Genomic DNA, 21,283 nt, shown 5'->3' on the forward strand with positions numbered 1-21,283 from the left:
TCGTGTATTTTATACGTCGAGCACGCCAACCAAAGAGCAACGCAGAGAAGGCATAGATCACGTGCGATGACTAGGTAGCCAAGCTCGCGCCATCACTTGGTTGAAGTGGGGGGGGGGGGGGGGGGGGGGGGGGGTAAACAAGAGCACAAGGTGCGTAACAAGCAAACGAACTTGCGTGCCGTATAGGTAAATTGTAGGCTGTCTCCAGCGTAAAACGATATGGGGGGGGGGGGGGGGGGGAGGGGGTAAACAAACGCAAAAGATGTGTAAGAAGTAGAAGAAGAACTTGCACCCCGTATAGAAAAATTGTAGGCTGTCTCTAGCGTAAAATGTAACGAATATAAATAGAAGTGCAGTGGGTATAGGGCACGGATGAGTAAGACGTCGTCTTTCTTTCCACTGTTTCCGAGAGGGAGAAAAAAAAAATGTTGGAAAGTCTGCAATCACTGTTTGGAGGATCGAAATAAATTGCAGCTTTTCGACTCTCGACGGCGCAAACGCGTCTTTCTGTTTTGTCCAACGTCTATGGAGTGCGCAAGATACGCAATTTCTGCCCATCTTCCCGTTTCGCGATTCAGCGAAGTTTTGATAAATCCCGTTCCCCTCTTAAAAAAAGAAAAAAAGGAAAGAAAAAGTGCGCAGACACAGCAGTTGTAGGATGAAAAAAGAATAAAAATCTAATTTAATGGCAAAAAAGTTTTAACAAAAAAGAGAGAAGTGCCAAAAAAATTGTATTGGTTAAGAAGAATAATCAAGGCAAGGCACAAGACCGCTATTACGCGGAAGAAAAAAATGAAAACTTGAAAAAGGACGGAATAAAAGTCATAGTTAAACACAAGAATTCACAAACATAAATTGTTAAGTGAAAAATAGAATAAAGAATTAAAAAAAGGGCCTGACGAACGTCAGGCCCTTATTTTTTTTTTATTCTTAGTTCTTTATCCCTAATTCCAATGACATCCTTGAGTTTTAAAATAAAAAAAAATAATAAAAAGGAACAAGGAAGGAAAAAGAACACAGAAATGCGGCATTGGTTTCAAAGACCAACAGTGCGCTTTAAATCTTGATATTTTTTTCTCTCCACGAGAAACAGCATTCCGCTGACGTGGTGTCGTACTAATATATATATATATATATATATATATATATAAGAAAGACAAAGGGGAACAAATCTAACAAGATACATTTTGACGCTCTCAGTCATTTGAGTTTTCGAGCAATAGACATTGTATCTTGCTATCATTATCGTAGTCACGTGACAACTTGAGGAGCGCAGGGCGTGGCGGCGACACCCGAGCATCTCATTAGGGCTCCACAGCCAATCAGATTGCTGCACTAGCCGCTACAAACACCGAAGAACCAATCACGAAGCAGAAACGTAAAAAGCCACGCACCGCGTATAGCTGTCAACGGAGTTTATCGGACCAGAGATGGCGGCACGGGGGTGGGGGGGCGGGGGGAAGGGGGGGGGGGGGCGGGGGCGGGGTGGAAAGGTGTATAAATAAGTACGGTGCCTAGAACGCGTTTCCGACTGACTTCTTTACCTTGTCCAAAAAAGTGCTTTCTCCATTTCCGCTCGATGACGTCATAAAGTGCCATGTGATTTCGTCGACCGCGATCCTGGCGGTATCGCAGTAGCGGGGCTGTATACGGCAGACGCCTGTTGCTCTGCAGTTCGCTCTCCGGCTTGACAGTCCACGGAAGCTTCGGGAGCCTGGAGTTGGGACGCTGCGACGACAGCGACACTCGTGATTGCTCGTGCTTTTTGCCGGAACTTCCACGACCGACCCCCAGGATCGCGACATATCCGACAGCACGCATGAGTCATGACATAGAAAGCCTAGGAGCAGAGAGGGGTCCATCCGAAACTACGGGGAGCGTTCGCGATTTACCGGCGGAGATTGGTCGAAAGTGCGCATGCGCTGCGGTTTTTGCGTGGCGAGGAGGACAGCAGGCGGAAAGCTGAGCCTAAGTTTTTTTTTAGACATAGGCTAGGCGGCGCAAGCTGCCGCCCGTTACAAACGGGTATTCGCAACTCCAACCCGCCGCTCGCCCCTCGCGGACGAGCGGAGAATTAGCGGAGTGGGGACGGCAGCGGCGGCGACGCGGAGGTGGTGGCAGGGACTGTCGGCCTTCGTGCCTTGGTGCTGCTATTACCGCATGGTTCTGTTCATTCTGATCGTGCGTGAAGCAGTTTAAATGAAAAACAGTGAGCGCGTTAAAAAAAGGTAAGCTTTTGTTCCGCTTCGCAATAGCGTTGCACGAAGGGACCGGGATGTCTAACTTCAATATAGAGCTTCGTATATCGCATACGCTGCGGATTCCTGATCTTGTGATCACCAGCTCACTTTCTGCTGCACCTGACGGCAAACGCTCCCGCCTGTAGTATAGAGCTCTAGCGCATGGTATACGAAAAGTTTATTCTTTGTCATAAGTAGGATAAAACTATTCGCGCAGCGGTAATCGAACAATATACATTGGGAAAAGGTTCGCGTTTTAAGGCCGTTACAAGGAACATGACCACTTGCTCCAAGCGCCTTGAAAAGACTGAGTACGCGTACTAGCTTTCAGGTAATTACAAAGGCAAATAAAGAAATGCTCGGAGCGTTTTTTGCGCGCTTGTGATAGGCAGCCGTTAGTGACGAGATTAGAATGGACCGTTTTGGCGGGGCGGGTCCAAACGTTGCAAATAAAACGGTACACAAATGTACGGTATATTAAAATATATATTTTCATAACGCAGTCAATGAAACCCCTAAGCACCTCGGTGACGCTAATAGGCAACTTAAGCATAGCGTTATCGCAGGCGACCGTGAGCACGGCAAGGCTCCTGGCACGCGCTGAAAATTATGCTTCAAAAGGGGCAGCGCAAGCTTCCGGTTGCCATGCTACACCGTACGGTAGCCTGCGGTCACGCTATCCTAAAACTTCCAGTCAATAACCATAGCGCAGTTTGATAACGTGTTTTCAACACACTAAAACTGCGACAGTGAACAGTCAGTTGGGAGCCTGTGACACGAAAGATGAGATACTGTGAACGCTGCTCTTCCGGAGCTTGACGGTCCCCGTGCGCAGCTCACTTTTTAGAGCACTAATGACCAGGCAAAACTAAAACGCCTCGATATCTTCATCACCCTCAAAAATATTTTGCCACAAACAGTGACGTGGCCGGTGCTCGAATCGCGCTCGCCCTCCACAAAGCTTCGCACGTTGAGGTTTCCGCAACTTTTAAACATCAGCATGCTCGTTTTCCTAAAGTACATCAAGATCTCCGTCACGTGTAAAATGCTCCTGCCTTGACCGCTTCGCATTTGCAGACAATTAAATTATTTTCAGCGCAATTACCATGCGTCAGCGAGCAGGCGCACTGTTTGTAACCTCCTCGCAGCTCGTATTGCAAACAAGGCCCATAAACCACGCAGGGGTGGGCAGTATTTCAAATACAAGTATTTGAAATACGTATTTCGAATACTTTGTGTATTTTGCATTTGTATTTAATTACAAATTGGGTAATGTATTTGATGTGTGTATTTAAATACTAATCGTGGGTATTTCAAATACAATTGTAATTAAATACAATTTTGTGGACAAAAATACATCCCTCAAATTTATTGTCACTGTCTAGAGCAGGAAGAAAACTGTGTTCTGCACCGAATGCAGTGTCTCTCAATCAAGCACAAGCGTTTAGTGACTTTGTGATTACGGTGCTAGTCCAGGGCAAGAATAGTGACGAAATCGACGTTCGCAGGCAGACTGGCTAAAAAGTGCCTGTGACAACTTGTGATGCTTTCCAGCCTGATTTCCATCCATATTTTTGCCTGGAACATTCTAAATGCGCGGATCGTCCAGATTTTCGTAACTGGTGCGAGTTGCCAAAATAAAAAAAAAATTCTCTAGCTAGTGCTGCGCGTCTGGGTCGTCTCGGTTCTTTGTTGGTCTATGCCAAAATGTAATCGACCAAAAAAACTGCTTGAAGCTCTGTACTTTTTTCACCTATTACGTCCAAGCTGATTACATTTTTTTGTGATTATATTTCTATTAGGTTACTAGAGCCTCGCACACTAACTCCCGAGTGTGCGATGCAAAATTTAAATGAGGTGCCTAGAAACCCGTTGCAGGTGCCCTGAAGTCGCTGACGCAAATTTTGAGGAATGTATTTGGAAAAGTATTTGGAGGAGACCAAATACATTTGGTTGTATTTGTATCTTGTACTTAAATGCTTTTTTTGGAAATGTAATTAGATTTGTAATTAAATACATTTTTGACGAAGTATTTTGTATTTGTATTTCGATACATATTTGCACGTATTTTGCCCATCCCTGAAACCACGCAAACTCATTTACCTGCACTCCCTGCAACTGCTCAAAAAACTGTAGGACTTCCGGTATGTGTATTGAAATACGACCGGAAGTACACTGCCCTATACTTTTCTGCACAGCTACAGGAGGTACAGCTAAAACGACACTCCGGCTTTTCTGACGTAACTTGCTGCCACTTGGGGACCGCTTTCGATGCATGGGCGGAATGGGACGTTAAACGCACTATACTTCGTCTCACCCTACGATGGACTACAGTAAGGACCTACGGACCGCCAGATCCAATCACGAGCCACTTAGAAATTGCGTGGTATTTCGATTCGATGCACGTGTCGGTGCCCGCGTCTAAAGGGGATGGGCGGGCAGTGGTTCGAATTGAATAGCACTCAGGGACCCAACAATTTTACATTGCAAAGAAAGCCACGACATGCAGGCTCTTTGCGGTGTCGAAGGTTTAAAAATGACGCAGTGCTTGTGGATTTGGAGCATTAGTCGTCCAAACATAATCGATGCTAAGTGTGTCATAGTTCAGCGTGGAACGTGATTGGACCTGGTGGCCCGTGGCTTTGGCCTTTAGTCCATCGTAGGATAAGTCCAAGTACAGTCGGAGATTCGTTCCGGGAGCCGTAGAATAGGCAAGTATAGGTGCCCACAGTGTGACGACTCCATTCGCAACTTTCACGACCGATAGGGGGGCGCACTGGCGCCTTTCAACACGGCTGCCAACTGGGTGGTCAACGTAGAACAGCAGTACGAGGTTAGATCTGTGACGCTCAAGTAATTCCAATAGAACTTTTGCTAAATCTTCCGAGCGCCCCGGCACGCGTTGGAGGAATCATGGGAACGGTGTTTCTGCAGTTTCCTGCAGTGGTCGGTAAAATTTCGACCAACTCGATGCTTATACACTTTTGATTGTAATCCTAAGTCATCTAGTCTAACCCTCGCCTAGATTGCAGATACCTGTACATATCACTTTTAAGATGTATCGTCAGCGTCAGCGAGTTTTTCACACTGTACGTGCAATCCACTTTTGAACCTGGCTGAGCTGCGGAAATCTTTTACATTATTAACATTCTCGTGGTAGTTTTTTTTAGCAGGAATTGCTTAGAAAGTCAAAAATTCACAACAGCCAAAACCATGAATTTAGCTCGGAGTCATGGAGATTGTTTATAGCATCTTTAGCGTTTCTAAAGTTCATATCAGCGTCTTTGAAGCTGCACGGGAATAATAATATTGTGAGAGATTTCTGGGCAGCTCAGGCCAGGTTGAAGGGTGAATCGCGTGCATAGTATGATAAACGCTGACATTGACCAGTAATTTTAAAGTCATATGACAGGTCTCTGCAATCTACACACGACGGTTATTAAGGATGATTTCGGGTAACATCCAAAGGTGTGTAGCGGACAACACGAGCCATCACAGCCAATCCAACCCTGTGAACGCAGCATGCGCCCACACTTCTCGTGCGTCACTGCGTACCCTGTTCAATTAACCCAAGACTCTGGTAGAGAAGAAACATCAAGAGATAGAAGAGGCAGAAAATAGACAGGACGACGTCTCAAACTCAGCTAACCACAGTCTCGGGTAAATTCAGCATGGTTAATATTCATCAACTCGCCCGCACCTTTATTATATTTTCTCCGCGAACCCTCTCGAAGGGCGCGGCATTTCTGCGACATCGCGCTACGACGATATCGCCGAAAGTTGCGGACATTTTTCCGCAATAGGCTCGCCCGCGTAGTATACGTTGAAATGTCGGGATCAAGCCTGGCTTACAGCTGCGGCACATACGCGGCCGAACGCGCGTGCATCGTGTTTGCTCCGTATCAATGTCAAGCGGCCTCGGGGACTCTTGTCAACAGCGCGGATGACAAACCAAAGCGGACAAAGGCAAGCGTGCGTAAAAGACGCGGGAACAATGTGACATTTTTTTTTTTATTCTTATTATTTGTCCGACTGCTCCGCCTCCCTGTAACACAAAAGTGAACGGCGAGGCGCGACGTGTCAGAAAGCGTGTCAGCGAAACGGACGTGTCAACCGCGAAGTCGACTAACCTTGGCGTACTTACAAAATGAAAGGGGAATGAAAATATATATATATATATATATATATATATATATATATATATATTACGGTTAGTGTACGTGCCCATTGCCGTTTTCCAACATGCGCTCACCAAAAAAAAAAAAAAAAACCGTTGTCAACTTTGAAGAAAATAAATAATGAAGAGTGCGTACCCCGGCTGCAAGTTTAGCAGACGATACCGCATACGCAGCTTTGACGTCACGCGGATGCGGTGACGCTGCTGTCGGCGCATGAGCAGACGCTTCATTTCGCGCGAGTGTCGCTTCCGCGCACGCGCAGAAAGCACATCGTGAAAGCGCTCGTTGTCTTGGTAAATCAGTTTTGCAAAGTTTTTATTGGCAGAGCACACTTGTTCTTCCGAGAGCCTGTTCCGCTGTACAATGGTTTTAACAAAAAAAAAAAAAAAAAAAAGAAGAAAGAAACGCGAATTCGCATAAATGTTTGTTTTGGCGTGGCATTATCCGACTTTAAACGACACGATAATTCCGATGAAAAACATATGTTTCTTTCAGATAAGTTGCGCTATTGATTTCTATTACGCTATTAAATCTTGAAAAAAAAAAAGAACTTTAATTGCAATTTTATTCATCGATAAGACAATGATTCCCAATTTATTTTTATTTTTTCTTTCATTTTAGTGACAGCGTTTTTTCTATTCTGCCTTTTTTTCCAAATTACCAACCAATGCTTGTGTGTGTGTGTGTGTTTTCGTCTTTTTTTTTTTTTTTCTTTTTGCAGGGTCCCATACGGCGCGAGCATACACTAAAATCGGCCTGGCACATGCTAGATAGGCAGTATTTTTTAAATGCAGTTTCCGAGCACTTCAGGTTCCTCAGAAAAAACTTCAGCGCCCTAGGGGCCTTAGCAATCGTATCATCTACATTAGCATTCCATGAAAAATCGGTGGATGAAAGAACACTTCGATACTTGTATGTAGGAGTTGCTGCTTACTTGATCGGTGTTTATATAATACTGACTTTGAAGGTGCTTTTTTTTACCTTTTTTTTTTCTTTTTCTTCGTAAAGTTTTTCTTCGCCGTGAATATCCTATATTTACCTAAACATGAATTTCACTCTTTTTTCTTGTTTTCCTGGAGGCCAGTGTTACTTGCTATACGCACCAATCCCAGTGCCTCTAACTCCTCACGTGATACTTTGGAGGCACAGGATTGGTGCTGACAGCTAGGTAACATTCTGCTTCCGGTTGGAGGAAACGGTGAGGGGAACGGAGAAAGACCGATGTCAACCGTTTTCCCAAGGACGAATGTTTTCCGGTCGTGATCTTTTTTTTTTTTTTTTTTTCGCTCATTCTTTTGTCGACGGACGACCAAATGGTTGACGAGACCACGTTGACAATCCGGGTGCAACTCTCAGAAGACACCCTTTGAGTGCTTGTCACGTGTTTTACACCTACCCGGGAGTACGCACTATTCTCTTATCACCCGGTGTGCCACACTGCAAGAGTGGGTGTACAATGTAGAACGATGGATGGGTGGACGGATATACGGTTGAACCCTCGTAATCGGGCGGCGGCCTGCGCCACCTAGTCGATGTTTTTAATGTCAACAAGTTAACAACTGGCAACGGGTCGAAAGGAAAAGAACAACGAAACTGTATTATCCGCATGTCTTATGACACCAGTCCGATAACTCTTATAGAACATTCCATAAAATGCGCCAAGTGTTTTTTTTTTTTTTTTCTGTAAAGGCGCGGCACCTGGCGTCAAATATTGGAAACTCTTTTGGGAGAAAGCGGTCACCCGGCAAAGGACGCGGTAAGGTCGCTAGTCTGTGCACATTATTTAGAAACACATAGACCGACTCATCTTCCTGACGTCACACATTGCCTGTGTCTATGCAATGAGGCATACGCGGAAGTTTCGCGCTTTGTAAAAAGCAAGATAAACAATAAAGGCGGGTTTAGGCGCATGCGCGTAACACTCCTCCGTGCAAACGCTGCAATTCCGTTGTGGATACGAATTTAGTCACCGGCTTTTCTCTTATAGAGTATCAGTAATAAGAGGAAGAAGGAAATTAAAGCAAGAAAAATCAGAAAACAATCCCACCTGGTGACTTGCGACACCGGGGGTGGTTTGCTGATCAATGCGGCTATCTTTACCGGCCGCTAAAATAGCTGCAAGAGAGATTTTCTGGTCGCGTGAATGGTTTAGAGGCAGTCGATTCCGCCGAGCCGTCCGGAGCCTTGCCCGTTGTTTTCTTTAATTCTCGCTAAACACGATCGTTCCGAGAAATACCTTTACAAGCTGCTCCCAAAGTCGACAAATGCGGTTCATTTAACTTGCATTTCAAGCCCGTTCGCCCCTTTTTTCAATGCGTGTTAATGAGCGGACTCGAATAATCGAGGACGGATTTTACGGCAGCCATTTGTCTTTCTCGGCGTCAACAATTTTTGCGCTGCATAGTCGAGGGCGATGGCGCAGCTTCCACAGTGCTCTAACGCTGTCAAAGCTGCTCGCGCGAGCGCGTCCCTTCGAATGAGGTGCAAGATGAAGCCAAGTGCTCTCGCAGCAGTGCTCACCTTCAGCACTGGGGAAAGCGACGCTAGCCTTGACAACGTAACCAAAATTAGATAATGTAAAGTTTTTTTTTCTTGTTTTTTGGTTTTAATATTTGTCCTCATGAAGTTGGTCACGCGACCAGAAAATTTCTCTGGCGGCTATTTTCGCCGCCTTTGCAAGTGCCCGCATTGATCAGCAAACCGCCCCAGGTTGAAAAGGAAAAAAAAAAAAGATACGCATTGAATTATCGTACCGCACATAGGACACCTCCACAAACTCTCGACCCAGTACTGGTGTATTCTGTGCTTCGTGGGTGGACAGCTAATATACGCGGATGAATGAAAAGAGTAATAATAATAATGAATCGAGTCTCGCTAGCTACGGACCCGGAGTTTTGTCGCAATAGCGGAGGTAATCGAGCGTCCCAGATGCGGGACGCGACCGCGTCGAGTCCCGCCATCGGCGCAGACGCAGAAACGGCATATCCGATTTGCCCCTTCTCATTACCCCTTGCACGAACCGCGGCAAAGACACGACAAAAGAGAGAAGAAAAAAAAAGACAATTGGGAAAAAGCAGTTCTAGACGCATCCGTTTCATCGTGACATGGACCGCAGCCAATGCTACGAGCCATCCAGGCCAATGCAGAGATGCGAGCGCATCACGTGATTTCGCGCAACGCGCGCGTGGCCTGCAGGGGGCTTAATCAATGTTGGCTGTAACGCGCTACTAGTAACGACATTGTAGTAATGTACTTGTTACATTTTTTTTTTCTTTTTTCAAAACAGCAACGAACAACGTATTCTCGTTCTTTATTTCGAGTAACGGAGTAACGTAGTTACTGTAACAAGTCGTAGTAACGTAGTTACTACGACGCTAAAGGCGGGAGCAGAACTAACACCACCTGGAAAAATCAGACCGTGCACTCGAACTGTGACGTCATCACGGTGAGATCAAGCGCAGACGCCGATTGGACACGAGCGCTGCGTCAGCGCTCGGCCGAGCCTCGTGTCCAATCAACGCGTCGAAGGACGCTCGGCATCGGGCCCGGGTCCAACGGCCAAGCTGGAGCCATTCGACCGCGATGTGGCGTTCTACGGAGGAAGTAGAGATGCTTCGCAGGCCTTCATTACTCCAGGTAGTGTTGGGAGAACGGGAGAAAGAACGTGAAATGAAAGAGAAGGAAAGCGGACGATAGGTCAGGCGTGTTCGTTTTGCCGCGACGAGTTGAGGTTGTTCGAGTGCTTGTCAACTTTATTTCTTCTGGGACAATGAGCGACGCTGTGTTTTCCTGCGAAATAAGATAGGGGGGGGGGGGGGGGGGGGGGAATAGATACACACGTTACAAGTGGTGTTTTGCTGCAACTTTGGTTATCTCAAAGCGCCCCCAACAATTTGAGCCTTTCGGGAGACCGATATTCCGCTTGTCCCGCTGTTCCGACGCTGCCGAAATGCAAGGATCCTTTACCTCTACATTATTACATCTACTTACGTCTTTGTGAATACCGCTAACCTCCTTTCGGAGCTAATGACGGGAGTGGCTAGTAATTAGTATACATTTTACTGCACAAGAAGTTATACGAAAGTAAAATGAAATGTAGTAAATATATAATAGGTAATATAAATGCAGCGACAGCAATAAAAGTATCTAGAAAAACATAGCTTTTCACTGGCAGCCTTCCAATGTTTTCCATTATGCTTCGATTGAGCGCGAATTGAAATGCACTTCAGAAAGACTTCCCCAAATCTATTGTTCGTAGAAAAGAAGATAATAAAGTAAGAGCTTTATGCGACGCGGCATTGAGCTGAATGATCACGTGACATTCTCCCAGCTCTCGGTTGACTCCGATGGCCCGTAGAATCCGCAGAGGTCCATCTCGGGTAGAGACGGGGTGTAGCAGACGACTCGTCGCGTTCTGCCAATCCGAAAGCGAATCCGAATCCATTCGAGCGTGCCCCGCACAGACCGTATACCCGCAGTCAACGAAGCAGGCAGAAGATATGACACTTTACGCGTCGCAGTGCCGAACGGAAAGGTCACGTGACATTCTCCCAGACGCTGGATTGGCTTCGATGGCTCGCAGCGTCTGCTGTAGAGTTCGACTCGGGGTGAGACAGAGAGTAGCAGACAACTAACTCGTCGCGTTCCGCCAATCCGAAAGCAAATGCGGATCCGTCCGAGCGTGCCCCGCAAAGACCGTATCCGCAGCCAACGAAGCAGACAGAAGCCAATCCGCGCCGCATTAGGCGGGGGATGTCTCGTCCGGGTCAGTCTATCGGAACCAGCGTGCCTGCTGCGTCACTCGTTCGGGGTGACCCTGCCAACGCCACCTACACTCTTACGCCGCCATCACATCATACAAAAAACACGGCGAACGTACTTCGGACCAGGGTTGGGCAGAAATACTCAAAAATGTATTTGGAAATACGAATACTGGGATACATTAAAATAGTAGCTAAAATACTGATACTGAAATATATCTGTGAAAATGTATCGCGATACGTATCGGAAATACATTTTAAATAGAGGCAAAAGGTATTTGCAAATACAAATACAGGAATATATTTTAATGAGGCAGAAATACAAATACTGAAATACTGATACTGCAATACATTTTTTTAAAATTTGTTTGAGATGCCAACTGAGATGAAGCTTGAAGTTTGAAGTGGAAGTTTTTGATCCCGAAATTACTTACCCCGTAGGCTTGGCATTTTGCCTTGAAGGTAGTAGTTTCGTACGACGAGGAGTCTTCAATGGGCTCAAAAAAACGTTCCATCAAGGACTGACCGGTGTATGTTCCCTGACATCCTGTCTGTCTGACGAGGAATGCGAAAAGGCTTCGACCTCTAAATAAATTGTATGTCACCCTAAACCCCATCAAAACGTCCCCACGCCCCTGCCAACATTGATCACATGACGTCACGGTGTAATGAACTGGTATTCCTTATCTGTAGGTGTGGCCTTGAACATGAAACTTTACCCCGCTGTTTTTCGCCTAGCAACATCCAAACAGGGACCTCGTGAATTGCGACCTGATATTGCCGGTACAGGTGCGAGCTCTCCGAGAAACAGCGCGCTTGAGACGAGTCGCAGGTGTACGAAGTCTGGGTCGGAACAGCGAGGCCACGTCTGGTCTCCTTCCTGGGTTTCGGATCACCAGAGCAGCAGGTCATGTTCACGTCGACTGATGACGTACCCTTGAGCCGTGCAATATTATGGGCGCAGCCGCAGACGCATTCGAATATGTGTTGAACTTCACTGCGTGTGTCATCCTACTATTTTAAGTTGACAACCGTCAGGCTCGTGCTGCAACGGACTGTGACTTAGCTTTCCCGGCTGGGTGTACTGTTTACGCTGAGGCAAGAGAAACGGTTAGCAGCGGTCATTGGATGCCAACAAACAATGACTCAAGAAATCCGTACCTAAAACCTGTGGCAGAAGATGCTCTGACTCCACTCCTGAGCGCGCATAGAAAAATAGTCTGGAGAATCGGAAGGAAACTTGGTCAGCATAATCACAATATGTCCCAGTATCTACTTGACCCTCGCGCCCTCAGAAATAAAAAAAAAAAAAAACGCTCGGAATTTTTTTTTTTTTGGGCGGGGGGGGGGGGGGGGGGGGCAGTATTTTTCAAGAAATGTAACGGAATACATTTCATCTTGATTGTATCGCAATACAAAGAAACATCTAAAATGTATCTCGTTACAGGAATACAGATACTAGTGAAAAAAAAATGTATCGCGATACAGAAATACAGATACGAAATGTATTTCTGAAATACTATCGCGATACATTTGTATCGCGATACCGCCCAACCCTGCTTCGGACAAGTTTGAAGGTTGTTTGCTTCATATGTATGTATGCTTCGAACTTGTTTGCTCAGGTCGCGAAAAATCTGCCGTTGGTGGGACCAAAAAATCCCATAATGCAACGCGCGCAGCCACGTGTGACGTCACACGTGGCTGTAACGTCATGACCCTATCGACCCGCTAAATTTTCACGCCAAATTTGGCGGGAAATTTCAATGAAAATACGTGACGTCACGCGACGCTAGCGACTAGACCACGCACACGCACGCTTGCACGGCTTGGGAACGAGCACCGGCCTATTGAGAAGGCTTTGCGAACAGACCCCCGAGATTTTAGTATGGACAACGTGGCAGGACCGTAATGTAAGAAACACGCCGCCGACACTAGCGAGTTTTAAAATAGGTGGCCCCACAGCTTTGTGAAGTTCTGCGCATGCGCACTTGGACGCCCCAAGCTGTTTGGGACACCCAAAACTGTGGAGCCCCCTATTTTAAAATCCGCTACTGTCTCTAGTATGATCGCGGCTCTAGGGCCAAAAAGAAGGCTTCCACTTTTGACTCCTCTCTCTTGTATCCTCTCTCTCCCATCGCCCCCACAATTGTTTTTTTTTTTTTCTTTCTAAAGAGTTTTTTTTTTTTTTTTTCTATTTTGCGTGTAGGTAAAATCTAGGAGTACAGTGTTACGGTCCTTAGATAAACTACTTACTCGTCCGAAAACTTCGAAAAACGACGCTGATTCATACAAGAGTAAAAATAAAAGTAAATAAAATATATATAGTTTAGAATTATGAACACTAAACAGAAATTCGACCAGATTTGTACGGACAAATTACAGCTAAACAAATTACTTGAAATCCATTATTTTCTTAGTAATTTTGTAATTGTTTGATCACTTTTATTAGAAAGAAATCCCAAGAACAATCTTATTACTTTTAAAAGTATACTCGCAATCGTTACTGTCCTTTCCTCCCCTTGCAAATTGAGCCATTGTTTTCGAGAAGTTTCTACCAAGCAATCCTTGAACCAAGTCTCCAGTAGGAGGATGATGCACTACCAATATTGGTGTAGTTAAAATACGAGTAGTTAGTAATTCCGTGATTCGAATTCAATAACGGAGAGCACAAAAGGCCCGTTTTCAAATCGGAAGAGAAATTTGAAAACTTAAGTAATCGGAAAAGTAACGTTTACTAGGTAACGATGAATTAGTTCGCCTGTCAAGTAATAAAGCAATCTAATTTAATAGTTTTTAAACTAAAGTATAAATGTAATCGATTCATTTGGTTTAGTAACGTGCACAAGACTGGCTTAAACTATAGTTTGAACTCAAGCGGTATTACAAAACCACAAAGCAATAAAACAGAATAGGTGTAAATAATATGAACGCTACCTTAACCTACAAGTTCCTTTTCTTCGCGTACGCGATTATTTTTTTCTTTTTTTAGCACGTATCAGCATGTATGCTGAGCATATGAATGGGGTATCGGTTGGAGACCCGTTCGCGTGGAGATAACTAAGGCATGCTTGCAATTGCGTGCGCTTCCAGATATTGTTTCATGGGGGATTCGTGGAAAGACAATTCGTAATAGGTCAACTCGTAGGAGTGCAACTCGTAGGAGGGAAATTCGTCAAGTAAGGCAATTCGTCATGGGGCGATTTTTCACTGGGACAGCTTGTCGAAAAACTGGAGATAATGTTTGAATAGCTTGTTGGAGCTTTTCTAGCGTTCGGTCGCTTTTCTTGTTCAGCTTCTGTGTAGTGTCCTGTTGAGAAAGTTCAGTCTTTTGTTTCCCTTTAAGTTGATAAACATTTTAGTTAACCTTGGAAGTATAAAACATAAAACTTCCAAGTCTCCCTTCTAATTCATCTCCATGTTTTCTCATCGCATGCGCAACACAGTCGTTTCATGGTGCCCCGAAGGCGCGAAATTACCCTCTTTTCTCTCTCTCTCTCTTTCTTTCCTTTACTTGCCTTCAAACACACTCTGAGAATTCGAAGAACCGCGCAATCCCGACGTAACGTCAATTGCTTACTCACACGTGCGAATATTTGCGCAAATATTTGAAGGCTGCATCGTCCGCTCCAGTTCCTCGGCCTATCGCCTCGCACTCTTATCGGCCTACCAACGGCAGACTACCGTTAAAAGTACATACAACTGCACGATACGCTACGATAAGCAAGAAAAAAAAAAAACAACCCAAAAAAGCGTGGATAAAGAAAGGAATGAAGGGAGACAGGCGTTCGGCCACTATAAAGCTTATCTGGGTCGCCATGCCGACGTTGTCCTCACCTTGGGTATCGTGCATCGCAGGTCGCCCACTGAAGAGTGACGTCAGGCGTCCGGTCTCCAGTCTCGTCTGCTATGACCCGGCTACGCTAATTCAAGGCCTTGTCTGGACTATGCACTATCGCCGCTATGCGTCAAGCTACGGTGAGTTTCCGTTTCTACTTGTCTGAGAACAGAGAGTTTCTAGCCGAAATGTTAGCGTGGTCCTCATGGTATCATGACCGTCCGAAGAACAGATCGTAGCTCCAGCCGTATCGTATTAACTGCGATGCCTGCTTAGCGGTGATACACTCTTATGACACCTAATAAGAGTACCATTTTGTTAAAACACCTGAGACTGGGCGTGAAAATACCTTGAAACAACCTAATGAGAGTATAATCATTTCTAACCATATACCACGGGTACGGAACGTCTCGAGCGACCAGCTGCTTTTCGAATGATGATTACCCCTAATAAGAGTCCATCACGGGTAAACCGGTACCACGATGAACTCTTACTAGGGGTAATTAACATCCGAAAAGCAGCTGGTCGCTCGAGCCGTACCGTACCTGTGGTATCTGTTTAGTAGTGATGATGCTCTTATGAGGGGTCATTAGCGGTGACAGACTCCAGCCGTACTGCACCTATGGTACTGGTTTAACAGTGATGAACACTTGTTAGGGTTCATCAGCATTCGAAAAGTAGTTGGTGACTCCTGCCGTACCGTAACTATGGCAGTGGTATTTCAATAAGACTATTGTTAGCTGTCACCAGCAGTGATAGGCTCTAGTCATACCCTACCCGTGGTACCGGTTTACCAGTGACGGACTCTTAGTAGAGTTCGTCACCATCAGAAATACAGCTCGTGGCTCCAGTCATACCGTACCGCAACTGTGGTGCCAGTATTGAAGCGGTGAACTCTTAGTAGGGGTGGTCAGCTCCATCCAATGTTAGAGGCATACATGTGCAGGTGCCACAATTTCTGCAAGAGATACATCGACGCCCTCAGTGGCCATTGATAAGAATCGCGAGAAAATGGCATTTGCAAGCCAATAATCGGATATACTGTGTTTTAGAGCGTAGCTCTTAGGCGCCCAGAGACGGGCGCCTAAGATATGCATAGATCTTAGGCGCCCGGATATGCATATCCATATAAGATATGGATATGCATGATATTTTTTGATATCATGCATATCCAACTAGCCCCCCTCAATACCTTAGCCCGTTTCCGGGTTTCGCGGGGTCGGCGTCGCCGTCGGCGTAACCGCGCTGAATTTAGCGGGAAAATAAACGTCACGTGACCTCAACACCAATTCAACTCCCGCAAAATATGGCGGGGAAAATGACGTCACATGACTTGGTGTCATGTCACCTATGAACAAATTGAGTTTTTCCGCTAGATTTGGCGGCAAAATTAACGTCACGTGACCTCAACAGCAATTCAATTCCTCGCTAAAATTAGCGGGGAATTGAATTGCTGTCGAGGTCGGGCGGCGTCAATTTTTCAGCAAAGTTTAGCGGGGAAACTGGGAGGAGGGAAGGGTGTGAAGGAGGAGGTGGAAGGAAGAAAGGGGTAGGGGAGAGGAGGAGGTGGAGGGGCATACCTTTCCCTCCTTCTCAAAAGCTGCGCTCTCGTTTCGTGTTACAGAAATATGTAAACGTCTTTCATTTTTCTAGACAAAAGTAAGCCATTCTCGTTTATCTAGCAATATTATTTTTCGTCTATTCGTGATAGAATTCCAAATCGCACTTGACAGCAGCAGTGTCAACTAATCAGGCCCACACGTGCCCAAGTTATCACAGCCCTGTGAGTACGCATGCATTGAGTAAACAATGAAACTTATTAGTGTCATTACGATCACGTTCAACGCTCCGCTTTGTGTGAACTGAATTCTCAGCGTAATAGCCATTCTGTTATCTCACTGCTGCTTCCGAATTGCTCGACCGCGAGCTTTTAGAGTGCAAGCCAGAAAGCTCCGGTTTCCTACTACGCATGCGCTCGCATGCCATATACGACTGAGGGTATTATCTCTGAAACCAACAAAAAGGATGGCCCAGCGGAGGACCGAGTGTTTAGCTCAAGTACCCTGGTGATACAGCTTATGTCCTTGGACCTTGGAGAGTTTCCCTATGCTACTTCAGTGCCAGGACGTTGAGGCGAAAGATCTCAAGCCTGTTCATACATGCATCACAACAGTACATTAGCGGTATCAGTCAACGCTGGAAATGACATTGAAGTTGCTGATGCAGTGCCGATTTGGCGTTATATTAGTGATACAGCTCTGATAGGAGCCTTGTATCAGTACAAAAAGTACGTTGAAATCAGCGTTGTTCCTAGCGTTGATTACGCGCTCCGACGTGTGTGAACCGGACTTTAAAATGAGCTTATAATCGATAACGCTGATCAAATGTCTGACCTCTTAGTCGGGCGATCTTCGAATGCGCTAGTATAGGCGTTGGTAGTTAGGGATTCTGATCTCGCATATCTCACAGAAATTCATTATCTCATCACTAGTAGAGATACAACCGGAAAGAATAGAAACTAAAACAAAAAAACAAAAAAAAACACTGGTTTCGTCTCAGGGTGCCGCTATATTTCATTCCATTTGTTTTTCGACAGATGCAATATCCGGCCGTTTTGTATCGCAGATGTTTATTTTGTTTCTGCTTTGTTTTCCAAAGGGCGCATGCACATCTCGACGACGCTGCATCGATTTGTTGGGCGCTTGACGGCCTTTTTGTCTTCTCGTGTTTATTTATATTTTTGCACGACCAAATGGCGAGGCGAAATAACGATCAAGTGAATGTTTATAAGAAATCTTCGCATACGTCATGTCGTCTAAAAGCTAACCTCGCTTGCACAACTCTTGCAGAAAGCTATCTTTCACGCTAATCACTGAGACATCAAATCATCAACCTAATGCTAGCAGGATACATTAAGCCACAGTGTGAGAAAGAATACAAGAACTTACCCTACTAGCATAATCTGACATAAATTGGTCACTGCCCCCCTCCCCCTCCCCCCAGCGAAATATGTGCATGCTTTAAATTAGGGCGAATCATGTATACCCTTTATAGCTAACGAATCAAATAACAAATGAAGTTGCAATAGCAGATTTAAATTACCTCTCTCTCCTCCCTCCTCCTCCTCCTCCTCCCCGTTTCTTATGTCCATGCGCTTATTTGCACCCTTCCACGTAGTGGTTAAAAGAACCAGACATATATGTCGTATACAAAAACATGACGAAATATCTTGACATACTTTACTTATTATTACCAAGGCATCTACTGTTCATGAGAACTAAAAATAAACATATGAATGAATGGAAATAAATTAACCAACATGCTGCCAATGGCTGTATGCACAGCCAGGCGCAGGGATGGGCAAAACACTTGTAAAATATATTTAATCGGACAAAATTTAATTTTATTGCTAGCGCAATTACAATTATAAAAAAACGTATTTAAATAAAAATTACGAATATGTCAGGAAGTTTTTGATTACACATGATTCTAACCGGAGACGACGGACGACAAATGGGACAAGAGACAAACACACACGTCTCAATTGAGACGTGTGTGTTTGTGTCTTATCCCCTTTTAAGGGAACAAGGCACAAACACACACGTTAGGACCATATGCAACGTTAGGACCATATGCAACGTTAACCAGCTCGCCTGTTTATTAATTTTGTCTTCTATCAAGTATATGATCATCTTCAAATATGTTGATTACATTTGCTTTTCATAGTGCGATATTTGTGCCATACAAACTAATTAACCTGCGTAAAAAAACAAGAAAAACAAACAATGTCACAAGAATGGAGTTCATATGCTACGATAATCGAGTGCATAAATTGAAAATCACAAATCCAATGAGAAGTCTTTGGGCGTAGTGTAGGAGATGAGGCCGAATATAAATTTGGTGCAGGAGAAAACAGTCTACGTAGGGCAAGAAATCCTTCTTGTAGTCGAGTGTGAAAAAATACACCTAAGACTGCTGACGTGTAGGAATGCGAAAGCACTCCTACACGCAGCGCATTCCTACAAACAGCGCGCCCCGCTGTCCTCCGCAGAGGCCGGCCGGGCGTTGCGACATGGCTGAAAGCAGAGCGTAGAACACGTGGTACAGTAGTGCACAGGGAGAGGGAGGCTTACCCTCTCCCTTTTACCGGCGCACCGCAGCGCCAGGAGAAGGCTTCTCTGTGGGGTGGTGTTCCTTGGAACTATGATGCGTTGCAGCCAATGGGAAAATGGGAATTATGGCTCGTTTTTCGCGGTTGTAGACGCCGCCGGCGTCGCTCCATGAAATAATTACTGCTCTTGCACAGAAAAAAAAAAAGACTGTTTTGAAAAGACGAGAACGTTACGCCAGGCTGTTGATCACTCATTTGTGAATAACAGTATAGAAACTACAAGGAAAAGCAAAACGCGTGTATCATATACTTTACAGAGCTCTGACCTGCAGGCATAAGATCAGTCAGTTCTGATGTGGATGTTGATTATTAATTGATTGATTGATTGGCATTTGTACTCTGAAGTCCGCGTGACATAGAAGACTTTGCTGCCTGTAGCAAGTGTTTTCGCTGCCTGTACGTAAGTGTTTATGTCGCCGGTTAGATGATGGTGATGTGGAGCTTGTAGATGATGGACGTGAGATGTTGACGATGGTACGGGTGTAATACGTAGGATAGTACTAGTAGCGTGCTGCCGCGTAATTAAACTACTGTCTGCGCACGTTGAAAACACAGGTAGCGGTCCTGTTGCACTGGCAAGCCGTCGTTTAAAAATCCAGACGTCTTATCTAATTTCACATGGCGATTGCATTTGAAATTGTATTAGAATACAATTGCGTTTGAAATACCAACTTTTATATTTAAACATAGTCGACAAATAGATTCCGTAGTAGTTAAACACAAGACACAAAATTCGGGAAATATTTTCAATATTTGTAATTTAAATACTACTCATCCCTGGCCCGGCGGTATAGTGCCAGAGAAAACGCATGTCTCGCCGTGTTGGTTGCTCCGTCACAATGCAGGATTCTCAAAACCGTGAAAGAAAAAAAAAATCCTATATGGTTCAAACAAATCTATATCAACCTTAACACCTATATCATACCCTCAAATAAAAACGGGGGGGGGGGGGGGAGAGGGGGGGAGAGAGGGGGGGGGGAGAGAAAGCTATTGTTCGGCATATAACGCTAGACGGCGGATCGGCTTATCCGTAACCGCACCGAAAATTCTCAGGCCCTGGCGTCCAAACCTGGAAACCGAGAGGGCCCGTGCTGCTGCATAAAAATTGCGACGCCATAACTTCGTTCTCTACACGTATGCTGGTGCTACAGGCGCACGAACGACGCAGAAAAGGTTCTCCCGGTCGTTCTACTAATGACGACGCCAAGGGAAAAGGAGGCGGGGTCGATCCAACGAAGACGGTGTGGACAAAGGGTGGGTGGGGGGAAGGGCGGTGTACCGCGCACTCGTTTGAGACGCCCCGGGCGGTTCCGAAACAATATGGGTGAAGGCAGCGTCGCTCGATAACGCGAGACGACCGTTATACTCTCCTCCGGGGCTTTTCGGGCGTGGTGCGACGAAAGGAACCACCGGTGTCTTGCGTTCGCCCAAGCGCCCACAACACGTCTATGTGCCCTGTTTCAACGATGGACCACGGTCGACGCTACGAGCCTATGCGGAGCGCAGATTCGTCTTTAGCAAAGGTTGTGTTGACGTCAGAACGCCGAGCTTTGATTGGCTCTGATTGAAGGATAGGGGGTGGACCTTAAAGCGAGCTGCATTGCGGTCTACCTGCTATCCTTCAATCAGAGCCAATCAAAGCTCGGCGTTCTGACGTCAACACAACCCGTGCAAAAGAAGCAGACGAACTTGCGCTCCGCATACCCAAAGCCAACGTTACTAAAACACTCAGTTGGGAAACTCGCCGTCGAAACCTGGGCCGCTGGCGTCCACCGAGACCGAGCTAAATGCGACAACAGCGCCACTCTTTTTCGTTTGTCTGTACTATGGTCACCTCGAGCTTTTTGAAAGCCTGTTTTTTGCGTAAAACCAAACGGAAAAGACTCTTTTTGTATGAAATTTATTGGAGTTTAGTACCAAATGATGGGCGCGTGATGTTTTTATCATCTTTAGTTCGCAAGGTTTTGCGGAACAATTAATATTGTTTTTATAAAACCATGCCTCAGCGGGCCTTTCAGGTAGCGCATCCCGACCTAGGTGCACTTTAACTTCCGTAGTTCAACGCGGCACGTCCGCCGGGGAGACGGGGGTTCACCCCT

At 45.5% G+C, this 21,283-nt stretch overlaps 1 protein-coding gene across 1 annotated transcript in view; it reads left to right on the forward strand.

The window, feature by feature from the left end:
• Positions 1–21,283, forward strand: part of LOC8042610 (beta-1,3-galactosyltransferase 5-like) — a 297,058-nt gene that overhangs the window by 268,832 nt on the left and 6,943 nt on the right. Inside the window, exon 2 of the mRNA XM_042286850.1 lies at positions 15,034–15,153. Within this exon, the coding sequence (XP_042142784.1) occupies positions 15,123–15,153 (31 nt within the window). The 5' untranslated portion in view covers positions 15,034–15,122. The remainder of the gene's footprint in view (positions 1–15,033; positions 15,154–21,283) is intronic.

The sequence above is a fragment of the Ixodes scapularis genome, unplaced genomic scaffold (assembly GCF_016920785.2).
Source record: "Ixodes scapularis isolate PalLabHiFi unplaced genomic scaffold, ASM1692078v2 PGA_scaffold8__174_contigs__length_109621045, whole genome shotgun sequence".
Lineage (NCBI taxonomy): Eukaryota > Metazoa > Arthropoda > Arachnida > Ixodida > Ixodidae > Ixodes > Ixodes scapularis.